Genomic DNA, 20361 nt, shown 5'->3' with positions numbered 1-20361 from the left:
CCCCTCTTCTTCATGTCTCTTCTACATCAACATGTGTCCCCTCTTCTTCATGTCTCCCCTCTTCTTCATGTCTCTTCTACATCAACATGTGGTCCCCTCTTCTCCATGTCTCTTCTACATCAACATGTGTCCCTCTCCGTCTTCTCAACATGTGTCCCTCTTCTTCATTGTCTCTTCTACTCAACATGTGTCCCCTCTTCTTCATGTCTCTTCTACATCAACAGGTGTCCCCCTCTTCTTCATGTCTCGTCTACATCAACATGTGTCCCCATCTTCTTCATGTCTCTTCTACACAACATGTGTCCCCTCTTCTCAATGTCTCTTCTAACATCAACATGTGTCCCCCCTCTTGCTCCATGTCTCTTCTACATCAACAGGTGTCCCCTCTTCTCCATGTCTCTTCTACATCAACATGTGTCCCCTCTTCTTCATGTCTCTTTCTACATCAACATGTGTCCCTCTTCTCCATGTCTCTTCTACATCAACATGTGTCCCCTCTTCTCCATGTCTCTTCTACGATCAACCATGTGTCCCCTCTTCTCATGTCTCTTCTACATCAACATGTGTCCCCCTCTTCTCCATTGTCTCTTCTACATCAACATGTGTCCCCTCTTCTCCATGTCTCTTCTACATCAACATGTGTCCCCTCTTCTTCATGTCTCTTCTACATCAACATGTGTCCCCTCTTCTTCATGTCTCTCTACATCAACATGTGTCCCTCTCTTCTTCATGTCTCTTCTACATCAACATGTGTCCCCCTCTTCTTCATGTCTCTTTTACATCAACATGTGTCCCCTCTTCTCCATGTCTCTTCTACATCAACATGTGTCCCCTCTTCTTCATGTCTCTTCTACATCAACATGTGTCCCCTCTTCTTCATGTCTCTTCTACATCAACATGTGTCCCCTCTTCTTCATGTCTCTTCTACATCAACATGTGTCCCCCATGTGTCCCCTCTTCTCATGTCTCTTACATCAACATGTGTCCCCCTCTGTGGAAAGAGACTCTGAAAGTTTCAGGAACAAAGATTCTCTCTCTTTTTGTCACTTTTGTTTATGAGATTATTTAATTAACCCAATGTCCCCATCGTCTAAGATGACGTACTAAAACCCAATGAAATTAAGTTTATAATTTATTCAAGGCCTTAAAAAACAAGTTATTCTAAAAAAGGACAAAAGGAAACCAGCAGATGTTGGTATTTTCGATTAAAGGTTACGTAAACTATTTTTAGATAATCAAACGAGCTGATTTTCTTTTAATTGACTCATCATTGAAGCTCTTAAATTTGAGTTTTGCATGTTGACTGACAATATTTAAGAGACATTTATGAATCTAAAGCATGCGAATGTGCAATGTAAGCCACAAAGCAACCAAAAAGTGTCTTTATTTGTGTGATATTATCCATTATGGCTCATTTTATTTTCCCCTATAGGAGGAGCCTTTGGGCCTTTGACCCTCATCAGTCTTTAGTCCTGTATAAAACCTTGAAACGACCTGAAATGACTTTATGTTTTAGTTGATGTGTAGTGACTGACCCACGATGATGTGCAGCGCAGAGGTCACAGGGTCATTGCTGCCCACAGTGGCGAAGCAGATGCAGTCTGTCGAACCTGAAACACACACACATATGGTACAATGTTCAAGTGAGAAAGTAGCCTATATTTAAAGACAACGTTTTTGTTAAATTGCACATTTAAAAAAAACAACAACCTGGAAACTTTTTTTTTTTTACCCAGCAACAGAGAATCCTGCTCTTTTGATTGGCTGATCGCTGTCTCAAATGTCAAAGTTCATCCAGCATTCTGAATCGTAGCCTCTAATGCTGCGCTTCCATTACAGGTTAGGAACTGGGGTAGTTACTATAGTAACGCAGTGTAGGCGGAGCCCTAACGTCATCTTCAATGAGAGCCCCAGAAAAACAACACAGCCGTTAGCTCTTAGCCCTCAGAGCTCACAGCTCCTCATATCTGTTCAGAAACTAGACAAAAGTTAAACAAGTACAAACCACAGACTGCCTGTGTCATGGCGAATACAGTCGCTGGTTTATTATGTCTGTATAGGCCGTTGTTGTGAGTGTGGACGGTCGGAGCATATATAACGTTAGCTTAGCCAAGCTACATTTAGAAAACACGTATTTTAAAAGGGTTTTTCGCCTGCCGTCTGTCTGCAGACTTGTCAAAGCATTAATTCATGGTTTTTACTAACCGGTATCAGTATGTTGTTACTTCGGCATCATTTTGAAACGTGTATTACAATTAAATCACGGTCAAATATGTTCATCTTGTTGTAGGCTCGGCACGCTTAAAGCGAGCTACCCGCTGCAGTGGAAACGCGCGTTTTGTCTGTCAGTTATACATCATGTAGACATTGTAGAGACAAGCCGAGAAAAAACAATGTGAGGCTTTAAGTTCTGCAGAGAACCATAATCAATGTGACTCTGTACATATACATATATATCATTACTATTATTATTACACACTATTATTATTATTTATTACATTACAGATTTTATTTGTATACTCCTGGAAATAATTACTGCACTTTACTCTTTATTCCTTTATCCCTTATTACTAAGTATGTATGCGTGTATTTTGTTGTCTTATGTTGTGATGTTTTTGTTTTGATGGCATCCTTGAAAGGGAGAAGCATTTATGTCATTGTACATGTATAATGACATTAAACTATTCTATTCCTCCCTATAATGAATGAGGTAAAGAGATTTAATTGATCAGAGTCTGTAATTCTTGAGATAACAGGCAATTATAATTATTTTAGAATAATTTCCTCACTGTTTCGGCCCCTAATATACAGTCTCTTTATACTGTCACCTAGAAAAGCACTTAAATAGGCTCTGAAAATGTTTTTGTTTTCTATTAATTGGCATCTATGTGTTTGATTTGTCTTGTTTTTGTGGTTTCTAACAGCTTTACACTTTGTTAAGTTGGCAGCATGAGAAGTCAGACTTAGAGTGGGGAAAAGACGAGTCTCATGCAACAGTAAGGACAATTTAAACTAAAGAAATGCAGAAACCCTGCTTACAATGAACCAAAAGTGAACCCGGAACAATCAGAATTGTAAACTGCCGACTACATTAAATCAACCTAGGAACCGTTTCAAGGGCTCATTGAGCTTTTCCAAGCAGCTTTTCAACCTTGCATTTTAAATCAACTAAAAGGTAAAACAACGTAATAAAGCAGTGTTTTTGATAATCAGTGTTTCTGACCTGCAGGAATGATGCCGATGCGCAGCGAGCTGGGGAGCAGGGATTCGTCGGCACAGTTTGGATCCACGCCGCCGTCGATCTGCGACCTCCAGATCAGCCCGTGGTTGATCTCGCTGAACATGCCGTCCCCCCCGACACACACCACCCTGAGCCGAGGGTCCAAGGGAGATGTTAAAACAACAGAGACGGCAAAAGTACATACATCCTTTACTCGAGTAGAAGTACAGATACTCGTGTTTAAAATACTATGGTAAAAATAGAAGTACTGACTAAACTTCTTTACTCAAGTAAAAGTAAAGAACTTTGAAATGTACTTCAGTAAAAAAGTACCCATAACTAGCAGCTGCTTTAAAGAGTACCTGACCTCCCTTTATATTAATAGAACAATAATGTCATTGTTAGCTAATGAATGTTTCCATGCTGAACAACGGCAACATGACAACGTTTCCATTGGTCCCTCTTCTTTAGAGAGACCAGGAAATGATGGATACACGGATCGTGTTCAAATCAATAGGCACGCAATGACTCTAAAGAATAATGATCACGCACCAAACACACATTCAGACTAAAGGAACCAGCTGTTTGGAAACTGTGAGAAGTAGAAAGTACAGGTATTTGAGTTCAACATGTAAGAAGTAGAAAGTACAGGTATTTGAGTTCAACATGTAAGAAGTAGAAAAGTACAGGTATTTGAGTTCAACATGTAAGAAGTAGAAAGTACAGGTATTTGTGTTCAACATGTGAGAAGGTAGAAAGTACAGGTATTTGTGTTCAACATGTAAGAAGTAGAAAGTACAGGTATTTGTGTTCAACATGTGAAGAAGTAGAAAGTACAGGTATTGAGTTCAACATGTAAGAAGTAGAAAGTACAGGTATTGTGTTCAACATGTAAGAAGTAGAAAGTACAGGTATTTGAGTTCACATGTCAGAAGTAGAAAGTACAGGTATTTTGAGTTCAACATGTAAGAAGTAGAAAGTACAGGTATTTGAGTTCAACATGTGAGAAGTAGAAAGTACAGGTATTTGAGTTCAACATGTAAGAAGTAGAAAGTACAGGTATTTGAGTTCAACATGTAAGAAGTAGAAAGTACAGGTATTTGTGTTCAACATGTAAGAAGTAGAAAGTACAGGTATTTGAGTTCAACATGTAAGAAGTAGAAAGTACAGGTATTTTAGTTCAACATGTAAGAAGTAGAAAGTACAGGTATTTAGTTCAACATGTAAGAAGTAGAAAGTACAGGTATTTGAGTTCAACATGTAAGAAGTAGAAAGTACAGGTATTTGAGTTCAACATGTGAGAAGTAGAAAGTACAGGTATTTGTGTTCAACATGTGAGAAGTAGAAAGTACAGGTATTTGAGTTCAACATGTCAGAAGTAGAAAGTACAGGTATTTGGGTTCAAAATGTAAGAAGTAGAAAGTACAGGTATTTGAGTTCAACATGTAAGAAGTAGAAAGTACAGGTATTTGAGTTCAACATGTAAGAAGTAGAAAGTACAGGTATTTGAGTTCAACATGTCAGAAGTAGAAAGTACAGGTATTTGAGTTCAACATGTAAGAAGTAGAAAGTACAGGTATTTGAGTTCAACATGTGAGAAGTAGAAAGTACAGGTATTTGTGTGTTCAACATGTAAGAAGTAGAAAGTACAGGTATTTGAGTTCAACATGTAAGAAGTAGAAAGTACAGGTATTTGAGTTCAACATGTAAGAAGTAGAAAGTACAGGTATTTGAGTTCAACATGTGAGAAGTAGAAAGTACAGCTATTTGTGTTCAACATGTAAGAAGTAGAAAGTAAAAAGTACAGGTATTTGTGTTCAACATGTAAGAAGTAGAAAGTACAGGTATTTGAGTTCAACATGTGAGAAGTAGAAAGTACAGGTATTTGTGTTCAACATGTGAGAAGTAGACAGTACAGGTATTTGTGTTCAACATGTAAGAAGTAGAAAGTACAGGTATTTGAGTTCAACATGTAAGAAGTAGAAAGTACAGGTATTTGAGTTCAACATGTAAGAAGTAGAAAGTACAGGTATTTGAGTTCAACATGTAAGAAGTAGAAAGTACAGGTATTTGAGTTCACATGTAAGAAGTAGAAAGTACAGGTATTTGAGTTCAACATGTAAGAAGTAGAAAGTACAGGTATTTGAGTTCAACATGTGAGAAGTAGAAAAGTACAGCTATTTGTGTTCAACATGTAGATAAGTAAAAGTACAGGTATTTGTGTTCAAACATGTAAGAAGTAGAAAGTACAGGTATTTGAGTCAACATGTGAGAAGTAGAAAGTACAGGTATTTGTGTTCAACATGTGAGAAGTAGACAGGTACAGGTATTTGTGTTCAACAATGTAAGAAGTAGAAAGTACAGGTATTTAGTTCAACATGTAAGAAGTAGAAAGTACAGGTATTTGAGTTCAACATGTCAGAAGTAGAAAGTACAGGTTATTTGAGTTCAACATGTAAGAAGTAGAAAGTACAGGTATTTGTGTTCAACATGGTAAGAAGTAAGAAAGTACAGGTATTTGAGTTCAACATGTAAGAAGTAGAAAGTACAGGTATTTGAGTTCAACATGTGAGAAGTAGAAAGTACAGGTATTTGTGTTCAACATGTGAGAAGTAGAAGTACAGGTATTTGAGTTCACATGTAAGAAGTAGAAAGTACAGTATTAGTGTTCAAACATGTAAGAAGTAGAAAGTACAGGTATTGTGTTCAACATGTAAGAAGTAGAAAGTAGAAAGTACAGGTATTAGTGTTCAACATGTAGATGAGTAGAAAGTACAGGTATTTGAGTTCAACATGTAAGAAGTAGAAAGTACAGGTATTTGAGTTCAACATGTGAGAAGTCAAAGTAAAAAGTCGTCAGAAAAATAAGTAGTGGAGAAAAGTACTGATACAAGAAACATGTACTTAAGCACAGTAACTAAGTATTTGTACTCCACTACTTCTTACAATTTAAAAATAATAATAAAAACCACAGAAAAACAGTCACTTTGGCTAAAAAGCGTTTGTTGCATGTTAAAAGGTTTTGAGACTGTATTTTGTTTAACAAATATACTTAACTCGAGCTATATAAAAAAGGAGATGTTATATAATTTAATCTTTTTACATTTCTATGCCTAATCAGTAGTTTTACTGTCACTCAAAGTGTAGAAAGTTGGCAGTATAAAGAAGACAGCAGCAGGCGGATTTGATTTCTGTGGTGCTTTCATTTCGGCGGTGTCTGTGCCATATTTTATAAAGGAACTAAACTCTTAGGGCCCGTGTTCACATAGGATCTTATTTATATTGTTTCCAAAGGTTAATAACAAGGTAGATCATACATTGGTGTTACATTTGAACATGATTTACTTAAGATTTAGTTGAACTTTTTTCCACAAAACACCTGATGCTGGAAGATCTTAGGTAGAAAGATAATGAGAATAAATATGGAACAAAATGTAAACCATGCCCTCTTAACTAAAGAGACGTCAGGTTTAAACTGAAATCACTTAAAATGAACACTACTTATAAGTTTGAATATGTTTTCATCTAAGTGCCTCCAGTTAAAAATGTCTATACTTTTTTAGATAAGTGCTTGTGACTTCATTGTAGAGAAAGGAGGAAAAGCTTGTTTTTTGTCCCCATTAACATGTGCTCTATTGCCAGACAAACAATATCATAACAAAGACTAAACAAATTAATTTGAGGCAGCATATCGGCCGGGCGTAGACTGAATTTTGCTGCTGGTCGTGTTGTACTCTTATCGCCATATGCAGATCTTCTACCGCAGTCAAATTGAGCCGGGGAACCAATCTAGACAAAGTATGAGGGCAAGCATCCTCCATGTGTTGGTGGTGAAAAAAACAACGACAAACAAGTAGAAAATAGCACGAATAAAAGAGCAAAGGAGCGGCTATTGTCGTCACGATGTTTTTGTAAAAGAAACAGGAAATAAAATGACTTGGGAGATTTTCTGGATGAAAACGCTAGGATGAATTTCTCCAAAATGCTTTATTTTGTCGGTATTTCATGCTCTGCTTTGTGAAGGATCTGAACTCTCACCATCAAACTTCTTCAGCTCCGCCTCCGTCCTCAGGTGGTCTCTTGCATAATTTGGCGTGCTCCGTCACTGTGACAACACACACAGACAGGAAGTGAGTTAGATACTTGATCACTAACACAGGAAGCTCAGAGACAGGAAGTGAGTTAGATACTTGATCACTAACACAGGAAGCTCAGAGACAGGAAGTGAGTTAGATACTTGATCACTAACACAGGAAGCTCAGAGACAGGAAGTGAGTTAGATACTTGATCACTAACACAGGAGCTCAGAGACAGGAAGTGAGTTAGATACTTGATCACTAACACAGGAAGCCTCAGAGACAGGAAGTGAGTTAGATACTTGATCACTAACACAGGAAGCTCAGAGACAGGAAGTGAGTTAGATACTTGATCACTAACACAGGAAGCTCAGAGACAGGAAGTGAGTTAGATACTTGATCACTAACACAGGAAGCTCAAGAGACAGGAAGTGAGTTAGATACTTGATCACTAACACAGGAAGCTCAGAGACAGGAAGTGAGTTAGATACTTGATCACTAACACAGGAAGCTCAGAGACAGGAAGTGAGTTAGATACTTGATCACTAACACAGGAAGCTCAAAGACAGGAAGTGAGTTAGATACTTGATCACTAACACAGGAAGCTCAGAGACAGGAAGTGAGTTAGATACTTGATCACTAACACAGGAAGCTCAGAGACAGGAAGTGAGTTAGATGCTTGATCACTAACACAGGAAGCTCAAAGACAGGAAGTGAGTTGATACTTGATCACTAACACAGGAAGCCTCAAAGAACAGGAAGTGAGTTAGATACTTTGTCACTAACACAGAAGCTCAAAGACAGGAAGTGAGTTAGATACTTGATCACTAACACAGGAAGCTCAGAGACAGGAAGTTAGTTAGATGCTTGATCACTAACACAGGAAGCTCAAAGACAGGAAGAGTGAGTTTGATACTTGAATCACTAACACAGGAAGCTCAAAGACAGGAAGTGAGTTAGATACTTGATCACTAACACAGAAGCTCAAAGACAGGAAGTGAGTTAGATACTTGATCACTAACACAGGAAGCTCAGAGACAGGAAGTGAGGTTAGATACTTGATCACTAACACAGGAAGCTCAGAGACAGGAAGTGAGTATAGATACTTGATCACTAACACAGGAAGCTCAGAGACAGGAAGTGAGTTAGATCTTGATCACTAACACAGGAAGCTCAAAGACAGGAAAGTGAGTTAGATACTTGATCACTAACACAGGAAGCTCAGAGACAGAAGTGAGTTAGATACTTGATCACTAACACAGGAAGCTCAGAGACAGGAAGTGAGTTAGATACTTGATCACTAACACAGGAAGCTCAGAGACAGGAAGTGAGTTAGATACTTGATCACTAACACAGGAAGCTCAAAGACAGGATGATGCGTACCGATAACGTGCGTGGGTGACGCCGGCCAGGGCGAACAGCGGGGCGACCTTCTGCTCGTAGATATTTTTTCCCGTGTTGCTTCCCGCTGTACGGGTTGATGTAGACCAGCAGCTGTTTGGGTCTGCTGGCTGCAACAACAATCAATCAATCAATAACGTTATTAATCCCGCAAGGGGCAATTGGTTATGAGCAGTTGATGTCATGTACACAGGCAGGAAGAAGAAAGCACACAGAGCATTCCAATTTACACGATAAATAGTTCATAGCATCACAATAAATAAGTCAATAAATAATCAAGTTAAAAAACCTATCAAGAACTTGAATGATTTTGAAAAGCGATTTGTCTTAAGAGCAGGTCGAGCATATCTACGCCCGCATGGCAACAGATGAAATTCATCAACACAGAGTTACAGGAAGTGTTTGGCAACAATAGCGAGAGCTAGAGGCTGTACATATATTTAACATGTTCATACAATTGCTCAACTATTTACTGTGATATCTTCTCTCAATAGTTACTTTATTTTTGCTGTATTATTATTTTAATTTGTATTCTATTTTATCTTCATTTTGACCTTGTGTTGCTGCTTTTCCCAAGGGGATAAATAAAGTTCCATCTTATCTTAAAGGTCCCCTATTATACTGTTTTTCATCAATATATCACAGGTCTCAGATATATCCAGAGCCTGTCTCTGATTGGCTGAAACACCAAACAGATCATTGCGGCATTACCCATAATCCCCTCTGTTTCAGCTCTGTTTCCAAAGTGATGATTCTCTGTCTGTTACTTTAGATGAAAATAAGGAGCCCCTCCCCACGCCCCTCTGAGAGACATTTGGTTACAAATAACTCAATGGTGCTCTAGGAGGAGATTCAGGTGATAAGAGGGGGGGGGGGGGGGGGGGGGGTTACATTGGTAGCTGATTGGCTAATGGTTACACAAGACAAAACATCGTTATGACATCATAAAGTGGGCAAAATCTGATCAGCTCATTTTCAGACGAGTTTTTATAGAAACTGGATCAAAAAGAGAGAGAATCTTTGTTCCTGAAACTTTCAGAGTCTCTTTCCACAGAGGGGAAACATGTTGATGTAGAAAGAGACATGAGGAAGAGGGGACACATGTTGATGTAGAAGAGACATGAAGAAGAGGGGACACATGTTGATGTAGAAGAGACATGAAGAAGAGGGGACACATGTTGATGTAGAAGAGACATGAAGAAGAGGGGACACATGTTGATGAAGAAGAGACAGAGAAGAAGAGGGGACACATGTTGATGAAGAAGAGATGAAGAAGAGACACAGAAGAAGAGACATGAAGAAGAGGGGACACATGTTGATGTAGAGGAGACATGAAGAAGTGGGGACACATGTTGATGTAGAAGAAGAGACATGAAGAGGGGACACATGTTGATGTAGAAGAGACATGAAGAAGAGGGGACACATGTTGATGTAGAGAGACATGAAGAAGAGGAGACACATGTTGATGTAGAAAATACATGAACGAAGAGGAAGAGAGGGGACACATTGTTGTTAGAGAGACATGAAGAAGTGGGGACACATGTTGATGTAGAAGAGACATGAGAAGAGGGGACACATGTGATGTAGAAGAGACATGAAGAAGAGGGGACACATGTTGATGTAGAAGAGACATGAAGAAGAGGAGAACATGTTGATGTAGAAGAGACATGAAGAAGAGGGGACACATGTTGATGTAGAAGACACATGAAGAAGCGGGGAACATGTTGATGTAGAGGAGACATGAAGAAGAAGGGACACATGTTGATGTAGAGGGGACATGAAGAAGAAGAGGGGACACATGTTGATGTAGAGAAGAGACATGAAGAAGAGGGACACATGTTGATGTAGAGGAGACATGAAGAAGTGGGGACACATGTTGATGAAAGAGACATGAAGAAGAGGGGACACATGTTGATGTAGAGAGACATGAAGAAGAGGGGACACATGTTGATGTAGAAGAGACATGAAGAAGAGGGGACACATGTTGATGTAGAAGAGACATGAAGAAGAGGGGACACATGTTGATGTAGAGGAGACATGAAGAGAGGGGACACATGTTGATGAGAAGAGACATGAAGAAGAGGGGACACATGTTGATGTAGAAGAGACATGAAGAAGGGGACACATGTTGATGTAGAAGAGACATGAAGAAGAGGGGACACATGTTGATGAAGAAGAGACATGAAAAGAAGGGGACACATGTTGATGTAGAAGAGACATGAAGAAGAGGGGACACATGTTGATGAAGAAGAGACATGAAGAAGAGGGGACACATGTTGATGTAGAAGAGACATGAAGAAGAGGGGACACATGTTGATGTGATGTAGAAGAGACATGAGAAGAAGGGACACATGTTGATGTAGAAGAGACATGAAGAGAGGGGACACATGTTGATGTAGAAGAGACATGAAGAAGAGGGGACACATGTGATGTAGAAGAGACATGAAGAAGAGGGGACACATGATGTAGAAGAGACATGAAGAAGAGGGGACACATGTGATGTAGAAGAGACATGAAGAAGAGGGGACACATGTTGATGAAAGAGACATGGAAGAGGGGACACATGTTGATGTAGAAAGAGACATGAGAAGAGGGACACATGTTGATGTAGAGAGACTGAGGAAGAAGGGGACACATGTTGATGTAGAAGAGACATGAGGAAGAGGGGACACATGTTGATGTAGAAGAGACATGAAGAAGAGGGACACATGTTGATGTAGAAAGACATGAAGAAGAGGGGACACATGTGATGTAGAAGAGACATGAAGAAGAGGGGACACATGTTGATGTAGAGAGACATGAAGAAGTGGGGACACATGTTGATGTAGAAGAGACATGAAAGAAGAGGGGACACATGTTTTAGAGAAGAGACATGAAGAAGAGGGGACACATGTTGATGTAGAAGAGACAGAAGAAGAGGGGACACATGTTGATGTAGAAGAGACATGAAGAAGAGGGGACACATGTTGATGTAGAAGAGACATGAGAAGAGGGGACATGTTGATGAAGAAGAGACATGAAGAAGGGGACACATGTTGATGAAGAAAGAGACATGAAGAAGAGGGGACACATGTTGAGAGAAGAGACATGAAGAAGAGGGGACACATGTTGATGTAGAGGAGACATGAAGAAGTGGGGACACATGTTGATGTAGAAGAGACATGAAGAAGAGGGACACATGTTGATGTAGAAGAGACATGGAAGAAGAGGGGACACATGTTGATGTAGAGAGACATGAATAAGAGGGGGACACATGTTGATGTAGAAAGAGACATGAAGAAGAGGGGACACATGTTGCTGTAGAGGAGACATGAAGAAGGGGACACATGTTTGATGTAGAAGAGACATGAAGAAGAGGGGACACATGTTGATGTAGAAGAGACATGAAGAAGAGGGGACACATGTTGATGTAGAAGAGACATGAAGAAGAGGGGACACATGTTGATGTAGAGAGACATGAAGAAGAGGGGACACATGTTGATGTAGAAGAGACATGAAGAAGAGGGGACACATGTTGATGTAGAAGAGACATGAAGAAGAGGGGACACATGTTGATGTAGAAGAGACATGAAGAAGAGGGGACACATGTTGATGTAGAAGAGACATGAAGAAGAGGGGAACATGTTGATGTAGAAAGAGACATGAGAAGAGGGGACACATGTTGATGTAGAAGAGACATGAAGAAGAGGGACACATGTTGATGTAGAAGAGACATGAAGAAGAGGGGACACATGTTGATGTAGAAGAGACATGAAGAAGAGGGGACACATGTTGATGTCGAAGAGACATGAAGAAGAGGGGACACATGTTGATGTAGAAGAGACATGAAGAAGAGGGGACACATGTTGATGTAGAAAGACATGAAGAAGAGGGGACACATGTTGATGTAGAAGAGACATGAAGAAGAGGGGACACATGTTGATGTAGAAGAGACATGAAGAAGAGGGGACACATGTTGATGTCGAAGAGAGAGACATGAAGAAGAGGGGACACATGTTGATGTAGAAGAGACATGAAGAAGAGGGGACACATGTTGATGTAGAAGAGACATGAAGAAGAGAGGGGACACATGTTGATGTAGAAGAGACATGAAGAAGAGGGGACACATGTTGATGTAGAAGAGACATGAGAAGAGGGGACACATGTTGATGTAGAAGAGACATGAAGAAGAGGGGACACATGTTGATGTAGAAGAGACATGAAGAAGAGGGGACACATGTTGATGTAGAAGAGACATGAAGAGGGGACACATGTTGATGTAGAAGAGACATGAGAAGAGGGGACACATGTTGATGTAGAAGAGACATGAAGAAGAGGGGACACATGTTGATGTAGAAGAGACATGAAGAAGAGGGACACATGTTGATGTAGAAGAGACATGAAGAAGAGGGGACACATGTTGATGTAGAAGAGATGAAGAAGAGGGGACACATGTTGATGTAGAAGAGACATGAAGAAGAGGGGACACATGTTGATGTAGAAGAGACATGAAGAAGAGGGGACACATGTTGATGTAGAAGAGACATGAAGAAGAGGGGACACATGTTGATGTAGAAGAGACATGAAGAAGAGGGGACACATGTTGATGTAGAAGAGACATGAAGAAGAGGGGACACATGTTGATGTAGAAGAGACATGAAGAAGAGGGGACACATGTTGATGTAGAAGAGACATGAGAAGGGGGACACATGTTGATGTAGAAGAGACATGAGGGGACAACATGTTGATGTAGAAAGAGGACATGAAAGAAGAGGGGGACATCATGTTTGATGTAGAAAGGAGACACTGAAGAAAGAGGGGAGCACATGTTGATGTTAGAAGGAGGAGACATGGAAGTAAAGATGGATTTTGCAACATAGGTGACCCTTTAAACAATAAGAACACATAACTATCAATAGAACGCACTTAGAGCTCGCTGCCAGTCTGCTCTCGGATTGCTGGTGACCCACCAGCGTTGTACAACAAAGCGCTGCCTCCGGACACGTGAAGGACACTTCAGCACACCTGCCACAGCGATGCTGCTGACACCGCTCTCCACGTACACGCACTGAAACACAACAGACACAAAGTCAATATTGGATATTTAATCACTTTTTCAGTGTTGTTCCAGAGGTGTTCACTTTATTAACCGGTGTGTCGCTGCTACTTATGACACATGCATGTGCCTCATGAGGGGTTTCAATTGCAATTAATATCGTTTTTGTTTTAGCTATTCAACTAGTTAGTACATATTTCCAACGCAACAGTAGAAGGTAAGAAAATCAGACTCGGACGTGCTTGCAAGTGTTTTAATGTGGAAAAGGCTGTGTAGGCTTACCATTTGTTACACCTGCAATTGCAAAATAAGCTACTGTGGAACATCATGAAAACACTTGGATCAAATAACTTAATCGGACACTTAAAAGAGTACTTTGTTTGAGGGTGTCTTGTTGTAGTTTTGGAGAAAACGTAAGTTATTTAATAGTCAATACTTTATTATTTACTCGCAATTTTATTTACATTTTTTTTAATGTTTCCATGTCAACTATAGTATGTAAGAAAATCGGACTAAAGAATTGCAATCAAGTCATATTGTGTTTCTAAGTATTTTCCAGAGGTGTTTACATGTGTAAGTGGGTCTGATGATGATACGTGTGTGTGTGTGTGTGTGTGTGTTGTGTGTGTGTGTGTGTTAAATGTGTATCCAGGTGTGTGTACATGTGTGTTTACCGGTGAAGGCCTGCCTGCAGTCCTTTCCTTCTCTCTCATTGATTTTCTTCCAGCTGCATCGTCTTTGCAGCCGTTCTCCTCCCTCTTCCTCTCTGACGGAGATGATCTCTGACACAGAACACTGTGACACACACCTGAACACACAAACACACTTTGTTAGCCTTAGGATACAGGATCCAGGATGCATCAGATATTTCGAGCCTCTTGCAGCACATGAAGCACCACACGTTTCACGGTTTGCATTGTTTAAAGGTCCCATGTCATGGCCATTCCACTGATCATAATCCATTGTTAGGTCTACAGAATAGATTTACATTGTTCAATGTTCCAAACATCACATTGGTTTCTCATACAGCATCTCTGTATAGTATGTGTATTCACTCTCTGTCCTAAACAGCCTTGTTTTACTCCCTACAGGGTGTACTTTGAGGGTTTGTGACTCTGCAGACCGCTTACATGCAGAAAAACCTTCATAACACAAGGGGACGGGTGATAACCGGAAAAGCATGACATGGGAGCTTTAAGAAATGAACTGAAACCAAGAAAGTTAAACAGGTCATAATATTTTATTTTATAATATTGTTGTAAAAAAACATTTTATTTACACAAATGTATTTTTTATTTTAGTTACTCGCCCCAAAAAAAAGATTTTATTTTGTGTAATAAAATACTGCAGCATTATCCCTGTAACGACTAAAAACAGCTTCCTACTGACAGCAAATTGAATATCTTAATTATCTTAAGTTCACTCACTTTGCAACTAAATCAATCTGTTGACTAAATGAAACGTCTATTAAGCAAATGATTGATAGATAAATCAATATTGGAAATAACTGATAGGTGCAGCACAGTTAATCCAACGAATGGTTGATGGAAATAAATCAATCAAATACAACGAAGTGTAGTTCGTTTTTTTGACCGCCAGATGAAAAGAAAACTGTTAAAAAAAAATCAGGATAAGTGGTGGAGCTATGCTAAGCTAGGCTAACAACGCCACTGCAGATTTACCACACAGACATGAAATCTATATCCATCTGAACAGCCACACTCCCAAAGAAAGAGAAAAATACCAAAACATTTAACCATTCCTAGAAGGAATATCGATAAAGAAGGATTTATTTCTGAGAAGCCGCACATAATCTACAAACTACAGCAGAGGAACTACAACTATGAAGGCAAACTACAGGCAGTGACCCAGGAGCAGCGAAGAGGACGGCATGTTTCTGCTGGATGTTGATGGACACTTCTGTAAAAGCATATTCAAGCCATTATTCCAAAATTGTAACAAACTATTCTGAAAATCAAGACAAAAGTACTAAAAGGGTCATTTGTTCAGGTGTATATCAGTATGTAGTGCCTCTACTCTTAAAGAGTTCCTCTCCTGCTGATGTTTCAGGTGTATATCAGTATGTAGTGTCCTCTACTTTAAAGAGTCCTCTCCTGCTGATGTTCAGGTGTATATCAGTATGTAGTGTCTCTACTTTAAAGAGTCCTCTCCTGCTGATGTTCAGGTGTATATCAGTATGTAGTGTCTCTACTTTAAAGAGTCCTCTCCTGCTGATGTTCAGGTGTATATCAGTATGTAGTGTCTCTACTTTAAAGAGTCCTCTCCTGCTGATGTTCAGGTGTATATCAGTATGTAGTGTTCTACTTTAAAGAGTCTCTCCTGCTGATGTTCAGGTGTATATCAGTAGTAGTGTCTCTACTTTAAAGAGTCCTCTCTGCTGATGTTCAGGTGTTATCAGTATGTAGTGTCTCTACTTTAAAGTCCTCTCCTGCTGATGTTCAGGTGTATATCAGTATGTAGTGTCTCTACTTTAAAGAGTCCTCTCCTGCTGATGTCAGGTGTATATCAGTATGTGTCTCTACTTTAAAGAGTCCTCTCCTGCTGATGTTCAGGTGTATATCAGTATGTAGTGTCTCTACTTTAAAGAGTCCTCTCCTGCTGATGTTCAGGTGTATATCAGTATGTAGTGTCCTCTACTTTAAAGAGTCCTCTCCTGTCTGATGTTCTGTGTATTATCAGTATGTAGTGTCTCTACTTTAAAGAGATCCATCTCCTGCTGATGTTCAGGTGTATATCAGTATGTAGTGTCTCTACTTTAAGAGTCCTCTCCTGCTGATGTTCCGGGTGTATATCAGTATGTAGTGTCTCTACTTTAAAGAGTCCTCTCCTGCTGATGTCCAGGGGTATATCAGTATGTAGTGTCTCTACTTTAAAGAGTCCTCTCCTGCTGATGTTCAGGTGTATATCAGTATGTAGTGTCTCTACCTTGAAAGAGTCCTCTCCTGTTGATGTTCAGGTGTATCTCAGTATGTATTGTCTCTACTTTAAAGGTCCTCTCCTGCTGATGTTCAGGTGTATATCAGTATGTAGTGTCTCTACTTTAAAGAGTCCTCTCCTGCTGATGTTCAGGTGTATATCAGTATGTAGTGTCTCTACTTTAAAGAGTCCTCTCCTGCTGATATTCAGGTATATATCAGTATGTAGTGTCTCTACATGTCTCCATGCTTTAATGTACAAAAAGCTCTTTATTTTTCTCATACTGCCTGTTTCTCACCCTCTGTCTGAAACCAGAGCCCAGTGTACTCTGATTGGTTAGCTGGCCGGCTCTGTTGTGATTGGTCAACCGCTTAGAGATGTTGCGCCCCTCTGGAGGGAACATAGGGATTTTAGCCTTTGCAGACCATTTACATGCACCAAAAAGTAAACACTACAGGAAAGGGAAACCTCTAAAAAGCATAATAGAGCCTCTTAAAATAAACCAAATCATGTTTAAAAGCAGTTTTTGTGTATTAATTTGCATCATTTTGGAAAGATAACTGCATGCAACAGAGTCCATAGTTCATCCATCAAACACAGAAACATGTGTTGTTTTTTTAACAGACACCACAATCTAATCTAAAACCCGCACTCACACACAGGAAGAGGTGGCCCATTGCATTGTGGGAGCAACATCTCCTACCTGAGGCTTGACGACGAGGGAACGAAGGAACACAAAAACCTGCAGGAGAACCACAGAGTTACAAACACCCCCCAGAGTGGGTTCCCCCGGAGAACCGCAGCCAGTAACCTAGTTGCACATTTACTCAAGAACTTGTACTTTATGTGAGTATTTCCATTGAATGTTACTTTATTCTTCTACTTCATTACATGTATGTTACAGCTTTAGTCAAATTAGGATTTTGCTCAGATGTCTTAACGTTGAACCAGTGGACCAACTGTTTGAGGTTCAAAAAGGTAATAATATACAACATATTTCCAAAAAGGTAAGAAAGAAAGGACATTATTTGTGTAACAGAAACTGTGTTTTGTTTACAACATTTAACAGCAACAATAATAATAATAATATAACATTTTCATTTATGTTGTGGAGGTCATTTTTCTGCAGAATGACCACTTTTACTTTAAGATGGATAATACACCTGTTTTTTCACACAAGTGAGATTTTGAATGCGGGACATTTACTTGTAATGGAATATTTAAACCTGTATGCATCGTTACTTTTTCTTAAAAAAGGCATTATTCTGCTCAATATCAGGCATATATATATATATATGTAGTCCTAGCCAATAGGAGTGTGAGTGTTCCATAGTGATGTCACTTTGTTCAAGAAGGAGGAGCATACAAAAGTCCCTCAAATGTGTCCTTAACTAGAGCTCTGCTTCCATCCCGGCAGTAAGGAATAAGAGTTGTAATTTTTAGGAAATTAAAACAAAATGGTGCTGCATTTAGAATACTGTAAACATGCATGTGGTTTGGTGTTTTGTTTCCACCCACCTGCAGCCTCACTGTGACCTCCACATATTGTGTGTCACACTGTGTTTTACGTAACCGGATATATCATGTCTCACTTACTGTTACAGCCTGGAGTACATCTTGGTGTTTCCAGTGCGTTGATGTGTGTGTTATCGCCATATAAATGAATTTGTCGCTTTAGTTTCTCACCCCAACACACATCATTGTACAAGTCATTTTGGAGATTTGGAACATTTACTTTCACCGTATAGCCTACTATGTTTTTAGTGAATAGAACTTGAACGCATCATAATGTAACTCAATGCTTACTCACTGTAGTTATGTAATGTTTACATTTTATTTTACACTATTGTATTTGGATTAGTATTGTATCTAATTTTACTCCATATGACTAGGATTTCATATATATTTTTGTTGTATTTTAAGTTATTTTTACTCCATTTTATTTCATTTAAGTGTACTCTATTTGATTTGTTTTTTATTTTACTCGATTTTTATTTTTATTTGTTATTGTATTTTATTTGTTTTTACTATACTCAATTGTATTTGTATTTCATATTCTATCGTGTAACTTATTGTCACAGCCTCTGGGTGTTTTCAGAGCATTAATATGTGTGTTGTCTGCAGGTTTTAACACAGGCTGTGTGTACCCTCTGTTTGTCCTTTGTTTATCACACAGGATGCCTCGGTGTGTTAAAGGCCAACAGACACACAGATAAAAGAGGCAATGATGCACACATAAACAGACACATCATTCGGGTCTTACTGGGTCTGAACGGGTGGTAAACCGGACTGGAAGTCCGTCTCTTCCAGGTGAGCAGGGACCCGACTCAAGCTCACATCGTACGCCGAGTTTCTGACGCGCAGCTCGGATACAAGCAGCAGTCTACTCGGCCTCTCCATCTGTGGTTCTGCTCCTGGTCCTTCAGCCGGCTGAGGAGGCAGCAGCAGCCCGGGAACGGTTACCTCTGTCTGGGCATGTTCTCTCTGCGTGTCCGGAGGGGCTCCAAACCCCGAAAACAAGGATCACAGCGCCGCGGTGTTATAATGTAGCGGACCTGTGTGCTCGGGATGTTTTTTTCTGACAGATAGCGGTTTCTTACCGGAAAGGGGAGGAGCCTGGTGTTGCGTTCATGTGCGGCCGAGAAATAGATGTTTTTTTTCCATGTTTCAGCACTTTCATTAATTATACTTTTTTAATTTGTATTAAATGTACTTGCATCCCCGCATCAAAATCAGCCTGAAGTGTTTATAGGAAAACTATCTACTTCACATTGTTTGTAATAGCTTTTAACCAAACTGGTGAAAAGTATATGAAAATAAACTGATATAAAAAGAACAAATTAAAGTATTTTGTTCACGTAAATCCCATTATGCTTTGAGCTGAAGATCCCCAGAAAAAAGGTCCCTCCTCGTTAAGAATATTATTCTTTTTTTTTTACCATTTGAGTCTAACAATAACAACGTCATCCTGAAAAATAGCTGGTATTTTATTCATTGATAAACATTTTGTATTTAACAACTGTTGTCAAATGAATGTAGTTAGTAGAACGAATATATTTAGCCTCAGAAACGTACAAAGTAGCATCAAATGTAAATATTCAAGTACAAGTGCCGTCATTATCATTATTTTTATTTATTTGTTTGCTTGAATAAGTAAAAAAACAACATGGGTTTCATCAGTAACAAATTACATTTACTCAAGTACTGTACTTAAGTACAATAAAACATATCATATATATTATTCTGAAATGGACGAATCTGCACACTGACTACTTTTACTTTTTGTTCTTTAAATATATTTTGATGATAACATTTTTGTACCATTACTTGAGTTGGATTTTTATTGCAGGACTTTTACTTGTATATGTCTTGATATGCACCCACTGTTACCTGGTCAGATTACAATACTGCATGAAACATATTCAGTTTAATACATTTATAATTTAGTTTGTACGTTTTTGTTACTGTACTTGAGTTATAATTAAAAAAATATCCAACCTGTTGTTCCATTTATTTCCCAAAAATCTAATAGCAAGTCTCATTAAACGTGTGCAACACAGAATGTATGCTTTTCAGACAAATAAAATAAGTAATATCCATAGATAAAGGTACGATTAAAGGAGGGACTAGAATCACATTTGAGGGTTTCATGACGTAACCCAACAAAATGTTCAATACAAAAAGTATTATCC

The 20361-nt window shown here is 39.1% G+C and overlaps 1 protein-coding gene across 1 annotated transcript in view; it reads right to left on the bottom strand.

Annotated features, from left to right (window-relative positions):
* LOC117561210 (ceramide kinase-like) overlaps window positions 1–19259 on the bottom strand; it is a 29950-nt gene extending 10691 nt beyond the window's left edge. The window contains 12 exon segments of the mRNA XM_034238505.1: window positions 1536–1610; window positions 3224–3370; window positions 7259–7309; window positions 8665–8692; window positions 8694–8741; window positions 8743–8807; window positions 13658–13744; window positions 14407–14526; window positions 14529–14540; window positions 17373–17411; window positions 18933–18990; window positions 18992–19259. Coding sequence (XP_034094396.1) covers window positions 1536–1610; window positions 3224–3370; window positions 7259–7309; window positions 8665–8692; window positions 8694–8741; window positions 8743–8807; window positions 13658–13744; window positions 14407–14526; window positions 14529–14540; window positions 17373–17411; window positions 18933–18990; window positions 18992–19069 — 808 coding nt within the window. The 5' untranslated portion in view covers window positions 19070–19259.
* Window positions 19260–20361: the final 1102 nt, after the last annotated feature.

This window comes from Gymnodraco acuticeps, unplaced genomic scaffold (assembly GCF_902827175.1).
Source record: "Gymnodraco acuticeps unplaced genomic scaffold, fGymAcu1.1, whole genome shotgun sequence".
NCBI lineage: Eukaryota > Metazoa > Chordata > Actinopteri > Perciformes > Bathydraconidae > Gymnodraco > Gymnodraco acuticeps.
The sequence above is the reverse complement of the archived record's forward strand: the minus strand, read 5'-3'. Positions and strand labels throughout refer to the sequence as shown.